Below are 20,643 nucleotides of genomic sequence, written 5' to 3'. Positions count from 1 at the left end.
TAGCTAAAACAGTAGAGCGTTGTCGCTTACAACGCCAAGGTCATGGGTTCGATTCCCAGGGAAAGCAAGAACTGATAAGAATGTAAATGTGTACCTTGAAATGCAATGTAAGTCGCTTTGGATAAAAGCGTCTGCCAAATGCATAAATGTAAATGTAAATTTAAGACAGGAAAATATCCCAAGTCATCTCAATGCAAAAAGTGTTCCAATCACCCTGAATTCACCTCTATGTATAATTCACTCAATTATTTACGGTACTCACCTTTATTTTGTTCCAAACCTGAACAAAGGCTTTCTTTCCTCAGTGAAACAAAAAATAAGATGCTTTAAGAATCTTAATGCTGTTCTTTTTTAATACAATAATATTTCACAAGAATCACAGCAAACATATAACACCCTTAATACACTTAAAATAACCATAGATGCTAATAAAAATAGTTTATTTTTAAGAGTGAAACTTGTGTGCAATATTCAAAGTTTTCTGAAGTCATACAATAAATATGTGTGAGGAACAGACTGAAATGTAATTTATTTTTCCAGTCAATTGTTAATTCAATAACTGCTATGACCTGATCGTTGAGTCAGTGAGTTGAATGAATCATCCAGTTGGGTTTGTGAATCGAATGGAGCCTTCTTATGAATTAGCCTGTTGACTTAATAGAACAATTCATTCTCTGATACACTGTCTTGGTGATTTAGTCACATCATTTCTCAAGGTAACTTGTTGGATGGGAAGATTATCATTAAACGAGTGAAAAATTATTTTGTTTTTTATATGTGAGAAGAGATCACATATAAAAGTCGATACCAATATATTGCGACACCTCTAGTTTGGAATGACATAATCGTCAGTAAACCAACAATATCACTTCTATGTGAACTTTTCTTTTAAATGTGACCATGAGACATGTACAGTACATATTTATTATTAGCTGAGCACTGTAAGGGTCCAGTATGTTCTGCGGTGTGTGTGTGAGTGTTAGTATTCAGCTCTGTGTCTTTGAGAGATTCTCCGCTTCTTGTGGATTCTCTCTCCCACACCAGCTGACTAATCAATACCTCGGGTGCTGCACCATCATTTGGGTGTAAATCAGTGTGTGTGTGTGTGTGTGTGTGTGTGTGTGTGGAAGCACTCTGAAGAATATTAGCATAAACCTGTACACATTTAGTTTCTCATAAATCACATAAAATCTTCGCCCCCATGCATAAGCACACATACACGGAAAGTTGCTTTTTTAAATATGCACAAATCCTGGACGTCCATACGCAAATCCCAGTTGAATGCAGTATATTGTTAGACTCACAAGACTAACACTGTAAATGTTAATCAGTATCTTCTTAGATGTTTGTTTGATGTTATGGAAATCTGTTTCATAATGTATGATGCATATTCAGTATATTTCTTAGGAATGGCTGGAAGAAGACTTCCTACACTGGATTCTTTATGCATCATAGACACTGAATGTTAGTTTTTAAATATATTTTAATGTCATGCCTGTTAAAATGAACCTATATGGTGTCCAAAAATGCTGTCTATATAGGTTGCTCGCTAGGTTTTAAAAGACAGCCAATGTCATGATTTTGTTCATTCTGGTCAGCTATCAGATAGTTAGTCTGCTAATAATCACAATTTATACAGGGCAGGAGAACATGTAGTTCGAATCAATAGGCCCAGCTTCAATTGTAACACGACTCCAAATCAGGAGAATGGGGTGGGACTTGGGATAGGTGGAGTCTTATAGAAACATTATGGGTTTTTTCACTCTCGTGTTGTTCCAAACCTTTTTTCCATACCAAGACAGCTCGATGTGACCATGTCTCTCAAGCTCTAAAAATGACTCCAAAACACCATAAGGTATTCAATATAACTGGTGTAATTATATACGTTTTGTCAAGTAATATTATGATAATCTTCCCTTCTGCAGAAGCTCTAAAGTTTTTCCCAATCAAGTTATTCAGAAATGGCTCCTTGTCACACCAGATTTTACATCAACATGTCATTGGTCTTCTCTGAGGACAAAGCTATTATATGTGGTCATTCGAATCACTTTAATAGTATTTTTATGGTAATTTTTTGGAGGCTGAGACATGTGATCACTAAGAGCTGCTGTTGTACAGAAAAGATAACAGCAAACGGATTCAGAATGACATGAGAGTGAGTAAATAATGACAGAATTCAACAACCAAGGACACAGAGACAACGATTATGATTATATGAAGCAAGACAGCATGAGAAAGTGGGAAATGACAGTTAGAAAAAGATAGAAAATATCAGCGTAGATTGGCACTGGTGACCCAATCCTGTCGTCTTTCTGTAATTACCCACCGTCCAATGGGTATAGAGTGTTTATCTGCTGTGTGTTTGAGTGACAAGTGCAGACATGACACACACACACACACACACACACACACACACACACACACACACACACACACACACACACACACACACACACACACACACACACACACACACACACACACACACACACACACACACACACACACACACACACACACACACACACACACACACACACACAGTACCCCCACCCCACCCCCTCCACCCACCCACACACACACACACACACACACACAAACACACACACACACACACACACACACACACACACACACACACACACACACACACACACACACACACACACACACACACACACACACACACACGGTCTGCTCTGTCTCTGTCACTCAAATTGGATTCTGACTACTGCCCTGTCCTTTAATATGATTGACAAACATTTCTAGAGACATTATCACCAACTAACACACACAGGCTCAAAGTTTGACCTGATGACCATCACACAAACCCCTGCTGACTAAATAAAGTACATTTACACTAGAAAATCTCAGCAAAGAATGACTCAGTACCCAAACAGGTGGTTAAATTCACAAATTGATGAGCCAGGCATCAAAAGGTCACAGATTATTTTTCAGGCCTTTTTAAATATTTACCATGATTAAATTAAAGGTTATGAATGACTGTGTTCGAGTTCAATCCCTCTAGAATGTTTGCAGTTAATAATTGTAAGAATAATGATTGCCTGCGACAGGTCTAGCTATGAGGAATCTGCTCATTATCTTTCTTCATAACCCAGAAGCTCATGCAAGCGAGAACATTTACTCACAAACGTAATTTCTGGAACAGTCATTAAGTCATTATATTTCAGTAGTTGTTATTCATTTTGTTAAATGGATTTATGCTGAAAAATGAAAAGTACTGTGATGATTTCTTGAAAACCGTTTGTGCATATGTGTTCTTGTAGGAAGATATATGGTCTTACAGGTGTAGTTTTTAATGGCTGACCAATTGGATTTATTTCTTGATTTAGAAATGTCCAATATAGATAACATTAAGAGCTTATTTACATTATATTGATATAAAGCTGAATTTTCAGCGACATTACTCTGGTTTTCAGTGTCATATTATCCTTCAGAAATCATTCTAATATGCTGATTTGTTGCTCAAGAAACATTTCTTATTATTATCAATGTTGAAAACCATTGTGCTGCTAGATATTTTTCTGGAAACAGGATTCTATGATAAGTACAAAGTTCATAAAAACGTCTCGGTTACGTATGTAACCCTCGTTCCCTGAGTAGGGAACGGAGACGTTACGTCGGATGACGACGAATGGGGTTTCGCTTAGAAAGCCTATCAACTTCGAGTATTACAAAACGAGCCAATGGCAAAGAAATGCCATGGGTCTGCGGAATTTGCATGACGTAACTCCGCCCCACCTCGTGGGTATAAAAGGAGGACGCCAGCAACAGGCAGATATGTTTCTTCGCTGAGGAGCCAAGACTGAGCTCAGGCGATCCCCGCGGTACAGCGGAAAGTGGCAGGCAGACGTAACGTCTCCGTTCCCTACTCAGGGAACGAGGGTTACATACGTAACCGAGACGTTCCCTTTCGTTGTCACTCCGAGTTACGTCGGATGACGACGAATGGGGTTACCAGTCTAATCACGCCACCTTCTCAGCTGTCTTCCAGTGCCCTGCGTAAATCTGAGATCCCTGTCGTGAGACTGGCACGGACGAAGGACTCCTATTTAGCACAGGAATACCAAGGTACACTGGGGAGCATATCCCAAAGTTCAGGGGAAATATGCAATTACTGCCAACCCAGAGGGGGGGGGGACTTAGAGAATACACATATGACCCGAAGGAGACATTTGGAGAACACTCGGGTTGTCCAGCCGCAGGTGGAATATTTCAACCCCAGGGGTGGCAAGGTGGCTTGCCAAGGGAAAGACACACGCTCAGAGAGGCTTACAGTGGAAATACACATGTGGGGGTCGCTCAGAGGAGGGACCATGCACACGGGAGGCACCTAGCCGACGCACAGGCAATAGACACTGGCGCCAACGTCAGGAGTGCTGGAGGAACTCAGGGCTTTTTGGGGAAGCTCACCTGAGGAGAATATCGCACGTATCCAGTCCGTGGAGTGGAATGGCGAGCAAGCGAAGACACCTGAGCGGGTCCAGTACTAGCTGGTTGAAGCGAGTACATGAGAGGACACTGGCTCCACTCGGAGATTGTAGAATCTGGCGAATGTGTTAGGTGTCGCCCAGCCTGCAGCTCTGCAGATGTCTGTTAGCGAGGCGCCATGCGCTAGAGCCCAAGAGGATGCCACACTCCGGGTGGAGTGGGCGGTCACACCAAGGGGGCACGGTCGACCTTGCTGCTGGTATGCCAAGGCAATGGCGTCCACTATCCAGTGAGACAACCTTTGCTTGGAGAGAGCCTTTCCCTTCAGCTTCCCACCATAACAGACAAAGAGCTGGTCTGAGGTCCTGAAACACTGCGTCCTGTCTACATAGGCGCGGAGGGCGCGTACTGGACAGAGCAGTGCCAAGGCTGGGTCTGCCTCCTCCGGGGGCAGCGCTTGCAGGTTCACCACCTGGTCCCGGAAGGGAGTGGTAGGAACCTTGGGCACATATCCAGGCCGGGGTCTCAGGATCACGTGAGAGTAAGCCGGCCCAAATTCCAGGCACGCTTCGTCAACGGAGAATGCATGCAAGTCCCCCACCCTCTTGATGGAGGCCAATGCAACCAGGAGCGCTGTCTTCATAGACAGGAACTTAAGCTCCACTGATTGCAAAGGCTCAAAGGGAGCACTCCGCAGGGCAGTTAGAACCACTGAGAGGTCCCAAGAGGGAACGAGAGGAGGACGAGGAGGATTCAGTCTCCTCGCTCCTCTCAGGAACCTGATGATCAGGTCGTGCCTTCCAACAGACTTACCTTCGACTGGGTCATGGTGTGCGGCAATGGCGGCAACATAGACTTTCAGGGTGGAGGGAGACAGCCTTCGCTCCAGCCTATCTTGAAGGAAGGAAAGCACGACACTAATCGAACATCTCCGGGGGTCTTCTAGAAGAGAAGAGCACCAGTTGACGAAGAGGTTCCACTTCAACGCGTAGACGTGTCTCGTGGACGACGCTCTAGCGGAAGTGATGGTAGCCGCCACCGTAGGTGGAAGGGTACTCAAACCTGCTTCGTCCCGTCCAGGAGCCACACGTGGAGGTTCCAAAGATCGGGACGAGGGTGCCATAGGGTGCCCCGTCCCTGAGAAAGGAGGTCCTTCCTCAGGGGAATCGGCCAGGGAGGTGCTGTCGCGAGGAGTACTAGTTCGGAGAACCAGGTCCGGGCGGGCCAGTATGGCGCGACCAGAATGACCTGCTCCTCGTCCTCCCTGACCTTGCGCAGGGTCTGCGCAAGAAGGCTCACTGGGGGAAACGCATATTTGCGGCCCCGCGGCCAGCTGTGCGCCAGTGCATCCGTGCCGAGCGTGCCCTCGGTCAGGGAATAGTACAGGGCGCAATGGGTCGAGTCGTGAGAGGCAAACAGATCTATCTGTGCGTCCCCGAACTGGTCCCAAATCAGCTGAACCGACTGGGGATGGAGTCGCCAATTTCCCGGGAGGGGCTGAAGCCGTGAGAGCTCGTCGGCTGCACAGTTCAGGGCTCCGGGGATGTAAATGGCATGAAGCGACCTCAGATGCTTCTGACTCCATATGAGGAGGTGGCGGGCGAGTTGCGACATACGGCGGGAGCGTAGACCACCTTGATGGTTGATGTACGCTACAGTGGCGGTATTGTCTGAACGGACTAGTACGTGTTGGTTCTTGAGCACGGCCCGGAAGCGGCGCAGAGCAAGACGTACGGCCAGCAACTCGAGGCAATTGATGTGCCAGAGGCGGCGGGGTCCTGTCCAGGAGCCCGCGGCGGCACGTCCATTGCACATGGCACCCCAGCCCGTGGAGGAGGCATCTGTCGTTACAACAACATGCCGCGAAGCTCGTTCCAGGGGCACTCCGGCCCGTAGAAAACTGAGGTCCGACCACGGGGTGAAGGTCTGACGGCAGGACGGAGTAACAGTTACTCGGAAGGTGCCGTGTTGCCATGCCCACCTCGGGACTCGGTCGCGAAGCCAAAGCTGAAGCGGTCTCATATGAAGCAATCCGAGCGGTGTTGCCACGGCTGCAGATGCCATATGCCCCAGGAGCCTCTGAAAGAGTTTCAGTGGAACCGCACTCTTGCCCTTGAACTGTCTCAGGCAAGTCAGCAGTGACTGCGCGCGCTCGCTCGTAAGCTGCGCGGACATGGCGACCGAGTCGATGTCCATACCGAGAAAAGAGATCCTCTGCACTGGGCAAAGTTTGCTCTTTTCCCAGTTGACCCGAAGGCCCAGACGAGCTAGGTGCCGGAGCACTAGGTCCCTGTGTTCGCATACCTGGTCTCGAGAGTGAGCTAGGATCAGCCAGTCGTCGATGTAGTTCAGGATACGAACCCCGTGTTCCCGAAGGGGAACAAGGGCAGCCTCGACAACCTTCGTGAAGACGCGAGGAGACAGGGCTAGCCCGAAAGGGAGAACCGCGTACTGGTATGCCTGCCCCTCGAAGGCAAACCGAAGGAACGGTCTGTGTCGAGGGAGAATGGAGACATGAAAGTAGGCGTCCTTCAGGTCGATTGCTGCAAACCAATCCTGGGGCCGCACACATCCGAGAATGTGTTTGGCAGTGAGCATCTTGAACGGCAGCCTGTGAAGGGAACGGTTCAGCACACGCAGGTCCAGGATTGGTCGTAACCCACCGGTTTTCTTGGGGACAATGAAGTACGGGCTGTAGAAGCCGGTCCTCATCTCGGCCGGAGGGACGGTCTCGATCGCACCCTTCGCCAGCAGGGTGGCGATCTCGGCTCTCATGATAGGGGCGTTGCCACCGACCAAAGTGGAGCGGACTCCCCTGAAGCGGGGAGGAGACCGCGCGAACTGAATCGCGTAGCCGAGCCTGATCGTCCGTGCGACCCAGCGGGACAGGAGGGGGAGCTCTAGCCAGGCTCCCAAAAACTGTACCAGCGGGGTCATACGGACCACAGACTTCCCACCGATGGTGCAGCAGGGCGGAATGACTGGCCCGGACGTGGACGGCATAGCGGCCCGGTGTGGGGGCACAGTCATTAACCGCGCCCTGACAGAGGAGACCAGGGAAGGAAGAACGTTCCACGGGGGTCTGCTCTGCCCGGGGGCTGGCGACAGAGGCGGAAGGGAGCGGCACGGTCCGGGGACGGCGCGCACTGCCAGCCGGCTCTGGGACAGAGGGGGACGAGGGGTGCACGGCTCGGAGGCGGCGCACCGTGTCGTCCGAGAACTCTGTGTGCTCAGGGATGGAAATGTTACTTCTTTCTTTAACCACATTAGGGTGCTGCCCACCCGTGGGTGAGCAGCGGGGAGTGGAGAACAAAAGATTCTCCCCCGGCCCTCCACCGGGGGAAGGAGTGGTCCTGCTACCATCTCCTGAGAAGTAATTTTCAACATCCCTGAGCAGCCCGTCTCAGGAGCGCCGCTTGGCCCGGCGTTTAGCGGGGGGCGGGGCTGGAGAGGGCTGGGGCGCCTTCTTACGGCTTCCTCCGCGACCGGGCCTGGGTGGAGGCTGCTGCTTTGGCCGGGCGGGAGGGGCGGGAGCCGCAGGAGGGCGCCCTCGGCGGCGAACAGACTGAGGGATCTGCCCGGTCGGCTGGGTGGAGGCAGCAGCGGGCCGTCGGGGCAGAATGTGCCTAATGGCCTCAGTCTGTTTCTGGGCGGTGGAGAACTGTTGGGCGAAATCCTCCACCGCACCGCCGAATAGGCCGGCCTGGGACATGGGGGAGTCGAGCAGGCGAGAGCGCTCAGCGTCCCGCATGTCAGCCAGGTTCAGCCACAAGTGTCTCTCCTGGACCACAGCTGTGGACATCACCAGACCCAGGGAGCGTGCGGTCACCTTCGTCGCCCGGAGGGCGAGGTCGGTGGCGGCGCGCAGCTCATCGAAGAGCCCTGGGTCCGTCCTACCCTCGTGCATGTCCCTTAGCATCTGCGCCTGATAGACCTGCAGAGTGGCCATGGCATGCAAAGAGGCAGCCGCCTGTCCCGCCGCTCTGTAGGACTTCGCCACTAGGGTAGACGAGAACCTACAGGCCTTGGATGGGTGCTTAGGCTCGCCGCGAGAAGAGGCACTCTGAGGACACAACTGCATCGCAACAGAACGCTCAACCGGGGGGAGCCCAGTGTACCCACGGGCAGCTGCCCCATCGAGGGGAGGAAAGGCGGATGAAATCAACGAGCGGTCGCGGGAAGACATGGGAGTCTTCCAGGACTTCGAGATTTCATCATGCACGTCCGGGAAGAAAGGTATTGGGGCAGGCTGAGGACGGGAAGCCGCAGCTGCACCCAAAAACCAATCGTCCAGCCGCGAGCGCTCAGGACAGGGTGGAGGGTTCCACTCCAAACCGATGCTCGCGGCCGCCCGGGAAAGCATGGCCGTCATCTCTGGATCAGACTGAGCCACAGCCGTATTCACACCCGAGGGTGGCAGCTGTGACGAGTCGTCACTTCCAGACGAATCAGACCCGCCTAGTGATGCTGCGATCGACATCGCATCTTCCTCTGGAGCGCCAAAGGACACTCGCGGGACCTCAAAGGACGGTCCCGCGATGATCCCCTGAACACTCGCGGGTTGCAACACTGGAGAAGGTGCTGCGGGGCACGGACACATAGTCGGCGCTTTGTTCCACACAGTCACCCTCAGATCACCCTGGCCACCAGCCGAAGTAGAGCCTCTCGAGGAGGCGCTAGATCGGGGTGTGGATGAGGGGACTCTCACTCTTGCGAGATCCTTGAGTCTCGATCTAAGTGTTGCGATGGTCATGTTCCCACAGAAAGAACATGACTCATCCACGAGCGCTGCTTTAGCGTGATCAAAGCCCAAACACACCAAGCAGCGCTCGTGCCCATCAGAGTCAGACACCAGTCGACCGCAACCAGAAGTGCACGGGCGAGGCATCTTTAAAAAGACGTGCCGCGTGCAAGCTCTTTTTGTGAGAGAAACTCAGTGCTGAAGCGCCCGCGGAGAACACACTCGCTGGCAAACCACGCTCAGATAAGCAGGAAGTGTGCACTCGCCGGGAGATCGCCGTCACACCAACACTGGAGAGTTGCTCGTCTCGTAAGAAGCTGACAATCAGAGATAGCTTAAGGAGTGAAGAATTACACTTGGCTCCGAAGCGAAAACATATCTGCCTGTTGCTGGCGTCCTCCTTTTATACCCACGAGGTGGGGCGGAGTTACGTCATGCAAATTCCGCAGACCCATGGCATTTCTTTGCCATTGGCTCGTTTTGTAATACTCGAAGTTGATAGGCTTTCTAAGCGAAACCCCATTCGTCGTCATCCGACGTAACTCGGAGTGACAACGAAAGGGAACAGGATTTATTCTAAGTGTCTTAACTGTCACTTTTGAGCAATTTTAATGCGTCCATGCTGAATAAAATATTAATTTATTTAAACAAAAAGTACTGATCACAAACTTTTGAACAATTGTGAATATAGGTTTAGCCTTGGTATTTACTGTACATGGTACAGTGCCTGAAATATTTCAGTACTTGTTTGCACATGGTTGTTTTTTCTCGTGGGGATGAACTGTAGATGATGGATGTTCGCCTGGTGTGAGAATGGTCAATAATGAGACGCACACTGTCATGATGTCGGTGGATGTTACATAAGCACTGATGTAATATTGATAGGCATCAGTTATCACACCTGAGCCAATGTGACAGTTATCTCATCTTAACCTAAAAGAGGTGTGTGTCTGGCACACACATTCACCTTGACCAGAGAGGGGTTTTTTTTTTTGACTATCCAGAGAAAGAGAGATAAAAATACATTTAGAATTTCAGAAAATTAGTTTTACATTGAGTCCTAACTAGGTGGTTACATGGTTTGGCAAAAATCAATAGAGGGTCTTTGTACTCACAGTATGATTTTTTGTTGTTGTTGTTGTGCAAATTAGCCATGACAAGTCAAATAACCATGTCAATTTTGTCTGTCTCTAGATCTCTATTTTGTGGCATCGTGCTGGTTATCACCACCCTAAATGATCCAAAGTCATGTTCAACATAACTTTTACTAAATATAAAATATAGAAACTAGACAATGTTGGACTCTTAAAGGTAGGGTAGGTACATTTTGGAAAGGCTAACAATAGCAAGTTAGCTTTGAAAGCATAAGATCCCACCCTCCTTTCAGAGCGTCTATAAAGCCACGCCTCCTTCAAAACACATGAATGCAGGGAGCAAACAAAAGCGTCATGACTACCTCACATCTCAAAGCTCATAACATTACAATAATAATGAACATAAACAACTTAAAGAGCACTGATCTGTACCACCTGACTGCTGAAGATTAATTTCGGCGTTGATAGTGTTGCAATTGTGAAATGCTTAAATTCGAGTCACAAAGAATCACAACAGATTACCGTAGTTATGGCGTAAACTCATTGTTTTGGTTCAGGAGGAACTATGGCTGCTGTTTCGGTTGCGGTGCTCGGTGACTGACGTCTGTCTGACTCATAGCATGAAACGTGCTGATGACGTGAGATGTCTGCGTGAGCAGGTGCGTGTAGATATGAAAGTACATACGCTGTCAGGCATGTAGGACATTGTATCATTGCATTAAGACCAAATACAATGATTGGACAAACATTTTATGCTCTTAGGCATTCCACAGACAAGATAAATACATTTAGACCACGTAACATAGTGATTGCTTTTAGGATGTGAAGAGACTTACAACCAGCATGACAGAAATGTATCTGGAACAAATCAGCAACCCTGCTTTTAAGTCATGCTAACAAATGTATGAATGTCATTGCACAGAAATCATGCTAAACTTGTTTTTAAACAAATTTCTTTCTTTCAGCTTGAGGTGTCAACATCCTTAAGTGTTGAGTTTTTATTCCCCTTTTGTTTATTACTGGACTCCACCTGTGGCTCAATTTTGGATAAATATGATACTCTTCTATCTGCAGCAATCACAATCATTGGCCTCTAATCTTCAGTAGAAGGCAGTTTAGCACACACTTGTCCGTTTCCTCTACCAGCTCTAAACATAAACTCCCACAGAGTAACCAGTGTCATATCGTGTCAGTCAAGCTGTCAGATGTTACAGTTTTGTTTGATATGATTTGTCGGACAGTTATATTAAATCCGGCATGTCGTGGCTCAACATGTCAGTTCCAAATAACACATCAGCGGACAGCGGACACTAGACAGGCTAATATACTCAACATCAAACCCCTCATATGGTTATAATCCATTCAGAAAGTCAAATGTCCTGACTGGACATCAGTTGCGCCTTTTGATCCTATTACTGAATCCTATTTATCTGTGGCAGCATGTCATCTCTGTCATAGATTATGAAGCAATTGTGCTAGCTGTGTCAGTAAGGTAGTTAGTGCTGCTGATGCTGTCTCATTTCCTGTTACAGTGGTCAAATGAGCAAATGATATTATAAAATCTGCTACTATTTCTAATTGCAGTATTAGTTTTATACGTACCTATTAAAAGTAGTACAAGCCGATTTTGTGGATTGTTTGCTAAACTTCTTGTTCTGAGTATTTTGTAGCATGTTTCTATGTGGTTACTGTGGTATTGGAAGATTGTTGCTAACTCAAATTAGAGGATGACACGGGAGTGGATTTTCACTCCTGTCCCGTCCCACTCCCATAGAAAGAAATCTTGTCCCGTCCCACTCCCAGACCAAAGTTTAAAAAATAATCCCATCCCATCCCGCTCCTGGTAAATTGACTCCCACTCCCATCCCGCTCCTGTTTAAACTGACTCCCGCTCCTGTACCGCTCCCATATACGGCAATTTTCGCTTGATGAACGAAGCGATGCTTGGCTGATTTTTTCTCGAATTTGCCTTGCAAGTGTGCCTCTTCAGACCGCTCGTCCCTGAATCACTTGCGTACTTGACTAAGACTAAGCATGTCTTACAAGCAGCGTACATTGTGCTATCACCGTCACATTCTACTCTCATAAACTTAATTAATATTTCAGACTTTCCGACCAGTTCTGTGAACTTAATAGACATGTCATTACTTCTGACTTTGCGCTGTAAATCATTTTTTGCCACATCGACTTCTCCGCGGCTGTTAGCTCCCTCCATCACTGCTCTTTGAAATCCGGCGGTAGGCCGTGACAAAAAGCACTGATGGCTTCTGGGACGGCTGGGTCGTGTAGGTATTTTTTAATTGCGTTACATTGTAGGCGTATTTTAAAGGAAACTACAAAATGGTGCATTTTACTTTTTTCTTTTTTTGTCGTCTTTGCTATTGGTTGATTCCCGCTCCCGTCTGCTCCCGTTAACCATTTATCCTGTACCGTCCTAATCCCGTGATTAATAGCAAAGATGACTCCCATCCTGCAGGAATCCCAGAGGAATCCCGTGACCCGTGGGATTCCCGAAAAAATGTCAGCCTCTAACTCAAATTAGCACTGCCCAGAGTCCTGAGTGTGTTCCATTCTGTAGTGGTCATCTCTGTGCACTATTTCTTTCAAAGATTTTACCGAATTCCTGAGGGTTGAAAGGCATGTCTATCATTATTATTTTCCCTTTCCAGTGCCCGGCGAAGACATGCACTGTGCTGTTTGGATCACAGTATCTATGATATTCTGGTCACTAGATACAGATCTTGCCCAAGACTGTCAAATCCTGCCCTTGGAGGTACACCTTCCTGGAGATTTTAACTCCAACTCTAATTAAACATGCCTGAACCACCTAGTCAATATCTTCAGGGTTACTCAAAACATCCAGTAAGGTTTATTGGAGAACTTTGGATTTAGACTCTGAAACGTGTCTCTCCAGGAGGCTAAACAAGCTAATCAAGGTCTTCAGGGTTACTTGAAAATTCCAGGTAGGTTTATTGGAGAAAGTTGTACTGTAGATAGACTCTGTAATGTGGCTCTCTGGGAGCAAGATCAGAGAGCCACCTTATCAGAGAGCAAACCCCCCCCCCCCCATTTTATTGGACAAATGGTGAAATCGTAAGTGTGATCACTTATAAAAGTAATAGCACACCCCACCTCACTTATAACCAGTAACACAAGTTACATGTATTTACAAAAGTGAAATACTTGGGATTAGTAATTCTCAGTATTCCAAGCAACCTGCTGCTATTGTCTTCTAGTTCACTTTCTTTTCTACATTTTTTCACCTTGACATTCTTCATTATGTAAATTAATGTCCAAATCTTCTGATATAATTACATAGTCACTAATCGGTTCATTGTCTTTCCCAGGTGCAAGAGTGGTTGTGTCTGAACTGTCAAATGCAGAGGGCGTTGGGGATGGATATGGAGACGCCACGGTCGAAAAGCCAGCAGCAGATCCACTCACCGTCCCAGCCCAGTAAGCCTCTACCCCAGCCTGTTTCCCAGCCCACGGCACCCCCACAGACCCAGCCCCAACCTCAACCTCAACCTCAACCCCAACACCAACCTCAACCTCAGTCCCAGCCTCAACCTCAGTCCCAGCCTCAACCTCAGTCCAAGCCTCAACCTCAGTCCAAGCCTCAACCTCAACCTCAGTCCCAGCCTCAATCTCAGTCCCAGCCTCCCTCAGAAGCTAAGAAGTTGACCTTTCCTCAAGCTACCCCTCAAAGCAAACCTCCTGCTCCTGGCGCTGTTCCTCTACCAGGCATGGCCAAAGCCCCATCCCAGCCTGACCTCTCCCGGTCAGGGCCCGGATTCCAGCCTCAGGCCCCGCGACAGGACCAGACTCGCAGCGCTGGAAGTTCCCCATCCCGCCAACCTCCTCCACCAGAACAGCCCTTCGGAAAACTCTTCGGTTTCGGCGCTTCGCTTTTGAACCAGGCCAGTAGTTTGATATCAGTGGATCCGGTGCAAACCACACCGCCGGCCCAACAACATTCCTCCCCCAAGCCCCCGCAGAAGCAGCCGGGACCCCCCGGGCCTGGGCCTGGTCCAGGTCCTGCAGCAGGTGTTAAACCTGCAGCCCAGGCAGTTCCATCACGACAAGAAGTTTCTCCAAAGCCCAAAGTGTCCTGTCCACTGTGTAAGACTGAGCTAAACATTGGAGATCCAGCCAAGACCCCGAACTACAACCTCTGCACCCAGTGCCACACCCAAGTCTGCAACATGTGCGGCTTCAACCCCACGCCTCACCTGACCGAGGTAAAATTAGCTTTTTTTTTTTTTTATATGGGCGATTGTTTACTTTTGTAAGGTTTTAAATTTTAGGTCCTTGGTATCAACTTGCAGCATCCAATTATTTGATGACGTTGTTGCATCAGGTCAGTTTCATTTGTTTTCTCAATAATTGTTGTTTGGCAGGTGTCCAGAGTTGTTCTTTGGCAGATTTTTGTCTGACTGGTTATAGTATTATTTAAGTCCACAATGACACTCCTGCTATGAATAACCAAGATAACTCTTTACCTTAGGCTAAATTTCATCACATAGTGAACATTCTGAGGGATGTAGGAACTTTTTTGTCATGTCGAATGGTTTTTGGAAAGTGTATATGACAGCTTTGTGGTGGTTTTATCGTGGTCAGAGTTGTCTTTAGTTCCTGCTGCTGTAATAGGTTTTTCTTTTTTGAGATTAATCGATTTACAGATATTGTGTGGCCAAGGGTTAGTTTAGAAAATGATATGGAGGCATATTATGATACGGTTTTCAGTTTTCAAAGATCATTGATTGCATAATACGATACTGTACATAGTATCATATTAATATGGTAATATGTTATTTAAAGGGGTAGCTTTTATCTGTAACGTTGCATATTGATTTTACAAAAAAGGTCTAACTATATATAATATTTTTATATAGTTTTCAGATACGTTACTTTTAGAACTATTTCTTAATAAATACATTACATCCAAACGTACATTCTCAATACCAAAATGTTGCTATTACGGCACTGCTATATTTTATGGGTAATATGGCACTGCCATATTAATAAGAACATCTCAGACCCTTTGACATATTCACTTGAGGTCAATTCAGAGCAGTAATCTGTTCTTAGGAAAAAGTGAGAACAGATGGCAGTTTCAAAATATATCTGAAAAGTAGCCAGATTTAGAAACATTTCTTGACATTTAAGCTACCAAAGAACTGTTGAAGTGAGTCGATAGACAAAAATGTTTTCTTTTTATGCAAGCCGCCTTGATTGAATGGGAATCAATAGATTATCACAAATGGCATTTTGCATTTGAATGCAGAGATTCTGGTCAGAGTATACGTATTCATATTTTAATGATTTCAGATATATGCAATGTATTTTTTAATTAAATAATGAAATTATAAATTAATATAATTTCCTCAGATGCTGATTCATGCAAAGGTTGTTCGCAACAACAGCGATGCAGCTCAGAAAATTGAAGGCAGATATTTCTCAATACATTATTGATGTCTGTATGAGGATATACATCATATTTAGAGAGTCTTTCCAGACCTTCATCTGTTTTCTTTTCTCTTTCAGTCTGTGAGGAGCGACCTTAGTCAGAGTATTTCTGAAAACTCTTTCACATTTTATCACCTGTCCTGATATCTTTGAAGTTGTTCATTACTGTCGAGCTAAAAGCCATCAAATGGCTCACTGCCCCTCAGGTCAACAGACCATGAGCGCACAGATGGTTTCATTTCCTTCCAATAAAGTAACGATTCTCATGCAAATTGTTCTCATTGATCGCTTTTAGGCTACTTAATTCAGAGGCCAGCTAAGTTGATCCTGCCCTGTTAGCTGTGCTGGAAAGTTCTGTCATGACAGAAAGAAAAGCTGGGAGAGTTTTTCACCTAGACAGCATAAGGATAAATATGCAAATCAGGCCTGATTGAATGATGGTAGTAATAACAAGCTTTCAGGGAAGTGTTGCATTGTTTTATGAGCTCACTCAGTCATTACTTAGACGCAGCTGTGAAGTCATTACTACTGAATAATCTTAAGAGAATACCATCGGTTGTCTTTCTCATGATTTTAAGAGGAAATAAATGGTTACATTTAACATGAAAGGGCATGTGCAACCTATTTTACTTTACAGTTTGGATTTACTGTTGACTTTAAAGGATGTTGGCAGGAGCTTCTTGCTGTTTGTCTTAGTTTGTGTCTCATCTGACCTTTTCTGCTGACTAGTTTGACCCCTTGTGGCATTGATGCTCGTGTTAAGGCTAATATTAGAGGTGTACCTGATGTTACTCTGTCCTTTTATGTTCTACGTTCTTGTATTCATGGATCGTGGAGCTATATCTTTGTACATATTTCTGCTATGCTGAAAAACAGTGTTTAACCCAGCCTTTTCCAGGTCTCTTAGCCTGGCCAAGCTTGTATTTAGGTGGTCTAGTTGGTCAACCAGCTTGTTTTCCAGCTTAAACATGCCTGAAACTTCTCAAAAACCATCAAAACTAGGGTCAGCAAAAATAAATACATCATTTCTTAAAGTTTGTCTTGTTTAACATTACAAATATCTTTTTTTTCTTAATCAAGATACATTTAATTGAAGGAAAATTAACAGGATTTTCAAAAAAAATTAAAAAGTATAAAAATTAAGTGAATTTATGCTTAAAACAAGAAAAACTATGGGTAAGAAAAATAATCTTCTTTTCCCATTGAATCAGAATTTTTCTTACACCAATGACAGTTTTTTCTAGTTTGAAGCATTTTTTCAGAAAACAAGACTTAATCTTTGTCATTTTGCTCAAGTAAGTTTATCTTGGTTTTACATTTTTAGATGTTTGTAGATATTTTTATTCAAACACAAGACCAAATTACTGAGTAAGAGAATCTTTTTCTTTTCAGTACAGCTAACCGTTTTAGGCTTGTTGAATTTTAGCCCCCCCACACATGGAATCTAGACTGATGCTCTAACATTTGAATTTGAATTGAAAGTGAATACCTCTAGTCTGAAACATAGTGAGCTGCCTACACAGACAACATTTTAAGGCATAGATCTATTCTGATGTGAAGGCTGTGCCAAATAGTAGGTACACAGAATAAATCATTGTTTAAATCAATATTTTCGTCTAGTTCTTTAGCAAAAACATCTAAACATCCCCAGAACAAGATCAATTGAATTGAGAAACAAAACTGCATTAGATAAGACTTGTTTAGTACTTGGAAAAGGGACAAAAATTGTGAAATCTAAGGCATTTAAATGTTATCCAAGAGGACAGATGTAGATAAAAACCTAATTTTAAGTTAGAATACACAAATATTAGGTGAAACAGTCCATTTAAGTATTTTTTATGAGCTAATGAGCTTATAATTTTGCTGAGTAAGACTGCATACATTTGTTTATAATACAACCTTTTTGTGCTGTTAAGGATCTTTTTGTACTGTATATAGAGAGTAACAAATAAACAGCGATTTTTGAAATATCTCTTCAAACGCGTGTGATGAAGCCTCTAGAGGCCCCTCGTCATATTTGCCACATATTTATTTATATCAGCCAGCGAAAACTAGGTCTGAATAATATAGGAGCAGCATGTGGCCTAGATGGCAGAAACACAATTAGGGTAACAGACAGTTACTGCAACTGCAACACAACAAATATACCCCAAATAAAAAACATAATTGGCATATAACTTATTTCAATGCGTAATAAACGGACATAAAATCTTCTACACTTTTATTATCTTTGTCATGATTCAGATTTGTGTAGTACTGCCAAAAATACATTTTTACTCATTTATATTTATATTAATATTTATATTATAATTAAACTTGCATGATGAGCTCATGTGGCAACATTGTAGCCAGCTACCGTTTAAAAGATTTATTGTTGTGTTGCATACTTTTACATACGGTACTTAAAAAAAACAATTGTAAGCATGCAGTGTAAACTTTGCAGTAAGAAGTTGAACATGGAACGGCAATGATTACTCAAATTAATCATTGAATCATCTTTTGAACGAATTTACAGTATTTGGTAAAATGACTCTTATGGGCTCTCCTTGCCAGATAAATATTATAATCCTCTTTTATCCATAAGTGGCTGTTTTTTTTGGCGATCTGGTGGGTTTGAGCTTAGATTGAGTTTGCCGTTTCGCAGGCGCAAAACAACTGCATGGGGAAAAGTAGGTGTGTATTTTTAAATCACAGACCTAGATATTCATAATGCATAATTTATCCTCACTCCGTAGACCCTGCTCCATATTCATTTGGTTGAGATGCCGTTTTAAGATGTGTGACTGTGCACGCATACGTGTTTTTTTGGATGTGCTATCATGTGGAGACAAGAGAAAGAAAGCAGACATACTTGTTCCATGAATTGTGAAATTTCACTGCAGTTTGTAAATCATTTTTTTGGACGGCATCCTGTATTCTGTAAGAAATAAAAGGTTGAATCAATGTTACAAAGTCTGCCAAGAACATGTCATCTTTCACTTCCAAAAGGTGATTTACCAAAAATATCAAAAGGAAAGAAATAAAATGTAATACTTGAGAAATGAAATACTGTAAGCCTTTTTTTCCTGAACCATTATTTCATGACAATTAAGTATATTATTCCCCCAATCACAATTCTTGTAATGTGGAAATTGGCTAATTATGTTTATAAAAAAAAATATTTATATAAAAATAAATGTTTAAATATATGATAAACATATTATAAATATTTAATATAATATTAAACAATATTAAATATAAAAATAATTGTATTAGAGTAATTTTTGAAATTTCATTAAAATTTCACATTTCACACTTTGTACAATTAAAACATCCTGCAAATTTCATTGCTAAATCGACGAATAGTTTTACATCATCACACAATAGGCCCCGCCCACTGTCATTCAGTCGCTTAACAGCTGACATTTGCTGCACTGGATGTAAGCGTAGCGTTGCATCAAAAGCAAATAGAACCCATTATAATCACTGACACTGTCTACACTGGGTACAGTACACAGATGTGTGTTCAGTTTCTGACGTACTCCACACACTTGACAGGACAATTGGAAGAGTGAGGGAATGTCAGTAACAATCGGATGGGTTATTTTAATGGCATCCCGGATCGCGTCAGAGGATTATATGTTTGTTTGGAGCATTTTGTTTTGTAAAAGAGGCACAGTGTAATGGAGAGTTCGCAAATAAACTTTTGTTGAAAGATGAAGCAGCAACTGTATTGGATACAAACCATAAGCAAATTAAGTCATAATGCTTTGTCTGTAAATGGCGGTTTTATATGTATAATGGCTGCATACTAAGCCTTAAAGGAGCCGCACCTTAAAAACAGATCATTTCAGATGGAGGTTCAGGCTGAAATAGGCTGAAAATAATAGATTTTCCAAATATATTTGTTGTTGTTTTTGTGTGTGTGTGCGCACATGCATGCATTCGCGTGTGTGTGTGCGCGCAAAAAACTTTAACATTATAGCCTAAGTGAATCTCAAGGAACAATAAAATTAAAAAAAATCCATGTCATGATTTTTTTTACTCGTCATGTAGAGAATGAAGCTTATTTATGCAGAATATTATTTATTTACTTCTTTATTTTGAAGTGAAATGTGACATGTTTTTGTGACCCAAAAGCTCAATTTCCATAATTTTTCCTCTATGTATATCGTAGAATAAGATTGTTACCCTTAGCCTGTGTCTTATTGATTTGATAGCCTGTTGTCAGTGGCCTTTATTTATTCTAGAGCTGAATGTGTTTGTGTGTGTATGTATGTGTGTGTGAGAGAGAGATCGTTTCTCATCAGCGTTTGATTGATAGCCATGTTTCGCGTCACTTGTGTTCTGAAATGCTCATTCCAGACCTTTCCTTCAAACTTGACACTAACATCTCTCCATTATTACCAATTCCAGCCTGTAGTGCTTTACTTCAGGAATTTTGTGGTCTGAAACATCAAGTGGCTTTTCAATGTGCAGTGCGGATACCGTCTGTGCCAGCAGTATGAGATCACTCGATTATTCTGAGAAACCACGAGTCAGTCTGAGCTTTTAGCTGCTCATAAATTCACACAACACTGATCTGAACAGCTGCATGTAAGCGCTCTGGATGCTGCACTGCAACAATGATGGTTACAGTAGCTCTAAAAGACAATGCAGAGAAGGATTGTGTCTACTTCCAGTTTAAATAAGATGTGCTGATGGGTGGGTGTTGTAGTAGTAATGATAAAAATGAATCCAGGCATCTCCCATCATGGCTAGTCGTTGTGATTCATCAGCTTGATGTGAGCTTGAGTTCTTACTCATGATGAAGGAGGGAGGAAAGTGAGGCTCATGTCTTTTTGGAGGATGTTATCATTTATTTTACACTGTGCTCAGTGTTTTAAGTGTGGGGAAAATGGTGTCTGA

General features: G+C 44.3%; 1 protein-coding gene across 4 annotated transcripts in view; it reads left to right on the top strand.

Annotated features, from left to right (window-relative positions):
- bsnb (bassoon (presynaptic cytomatrix protein) b) overlaps nt 1-20,643 on the top strand; it is a 103,090-nt gene that overhangs the window by 33,488 nt on the left and 48,959 nt on the right. For all 4 annotated transcript variants that reach the window (XM_077203987.1, XM_077203989.1, XM_077203988.1 and 1 more), the window contains exon 3: nt 13,635-14,528. In XM_077203987.1, the coding sequence (XP_077060102.1) occupies nt 13,635-14,528 (894 nt within the window). The remainder of the gene's footprint in view (nt 1-13,634; nt 14,529-20,643) is intronic.

Source organism: Siphateles boraxobius, unplaced genomic scaffold, assembly GCF_051911475.1.
Source record: "Siphateles boraxobius isolate OS27281-9 unplaced genomic scaffold, OSU_SipBor_1 5, whole genome shotgun sequence".
In the NCBI taxonomy this organism is placed as follows: domain Eukaryota; kingdom Metazoa; phylum Chordata; class Actinopteri; order Cypriniformes; family Leuciscidae; genus Siphateles; species Siphateles boraxobius.
The sequence above is the reverse complement of the archived record's forward strand: the minus strand, read 5'-3'. Positions and strand labels throughout refer to the sequence as shown.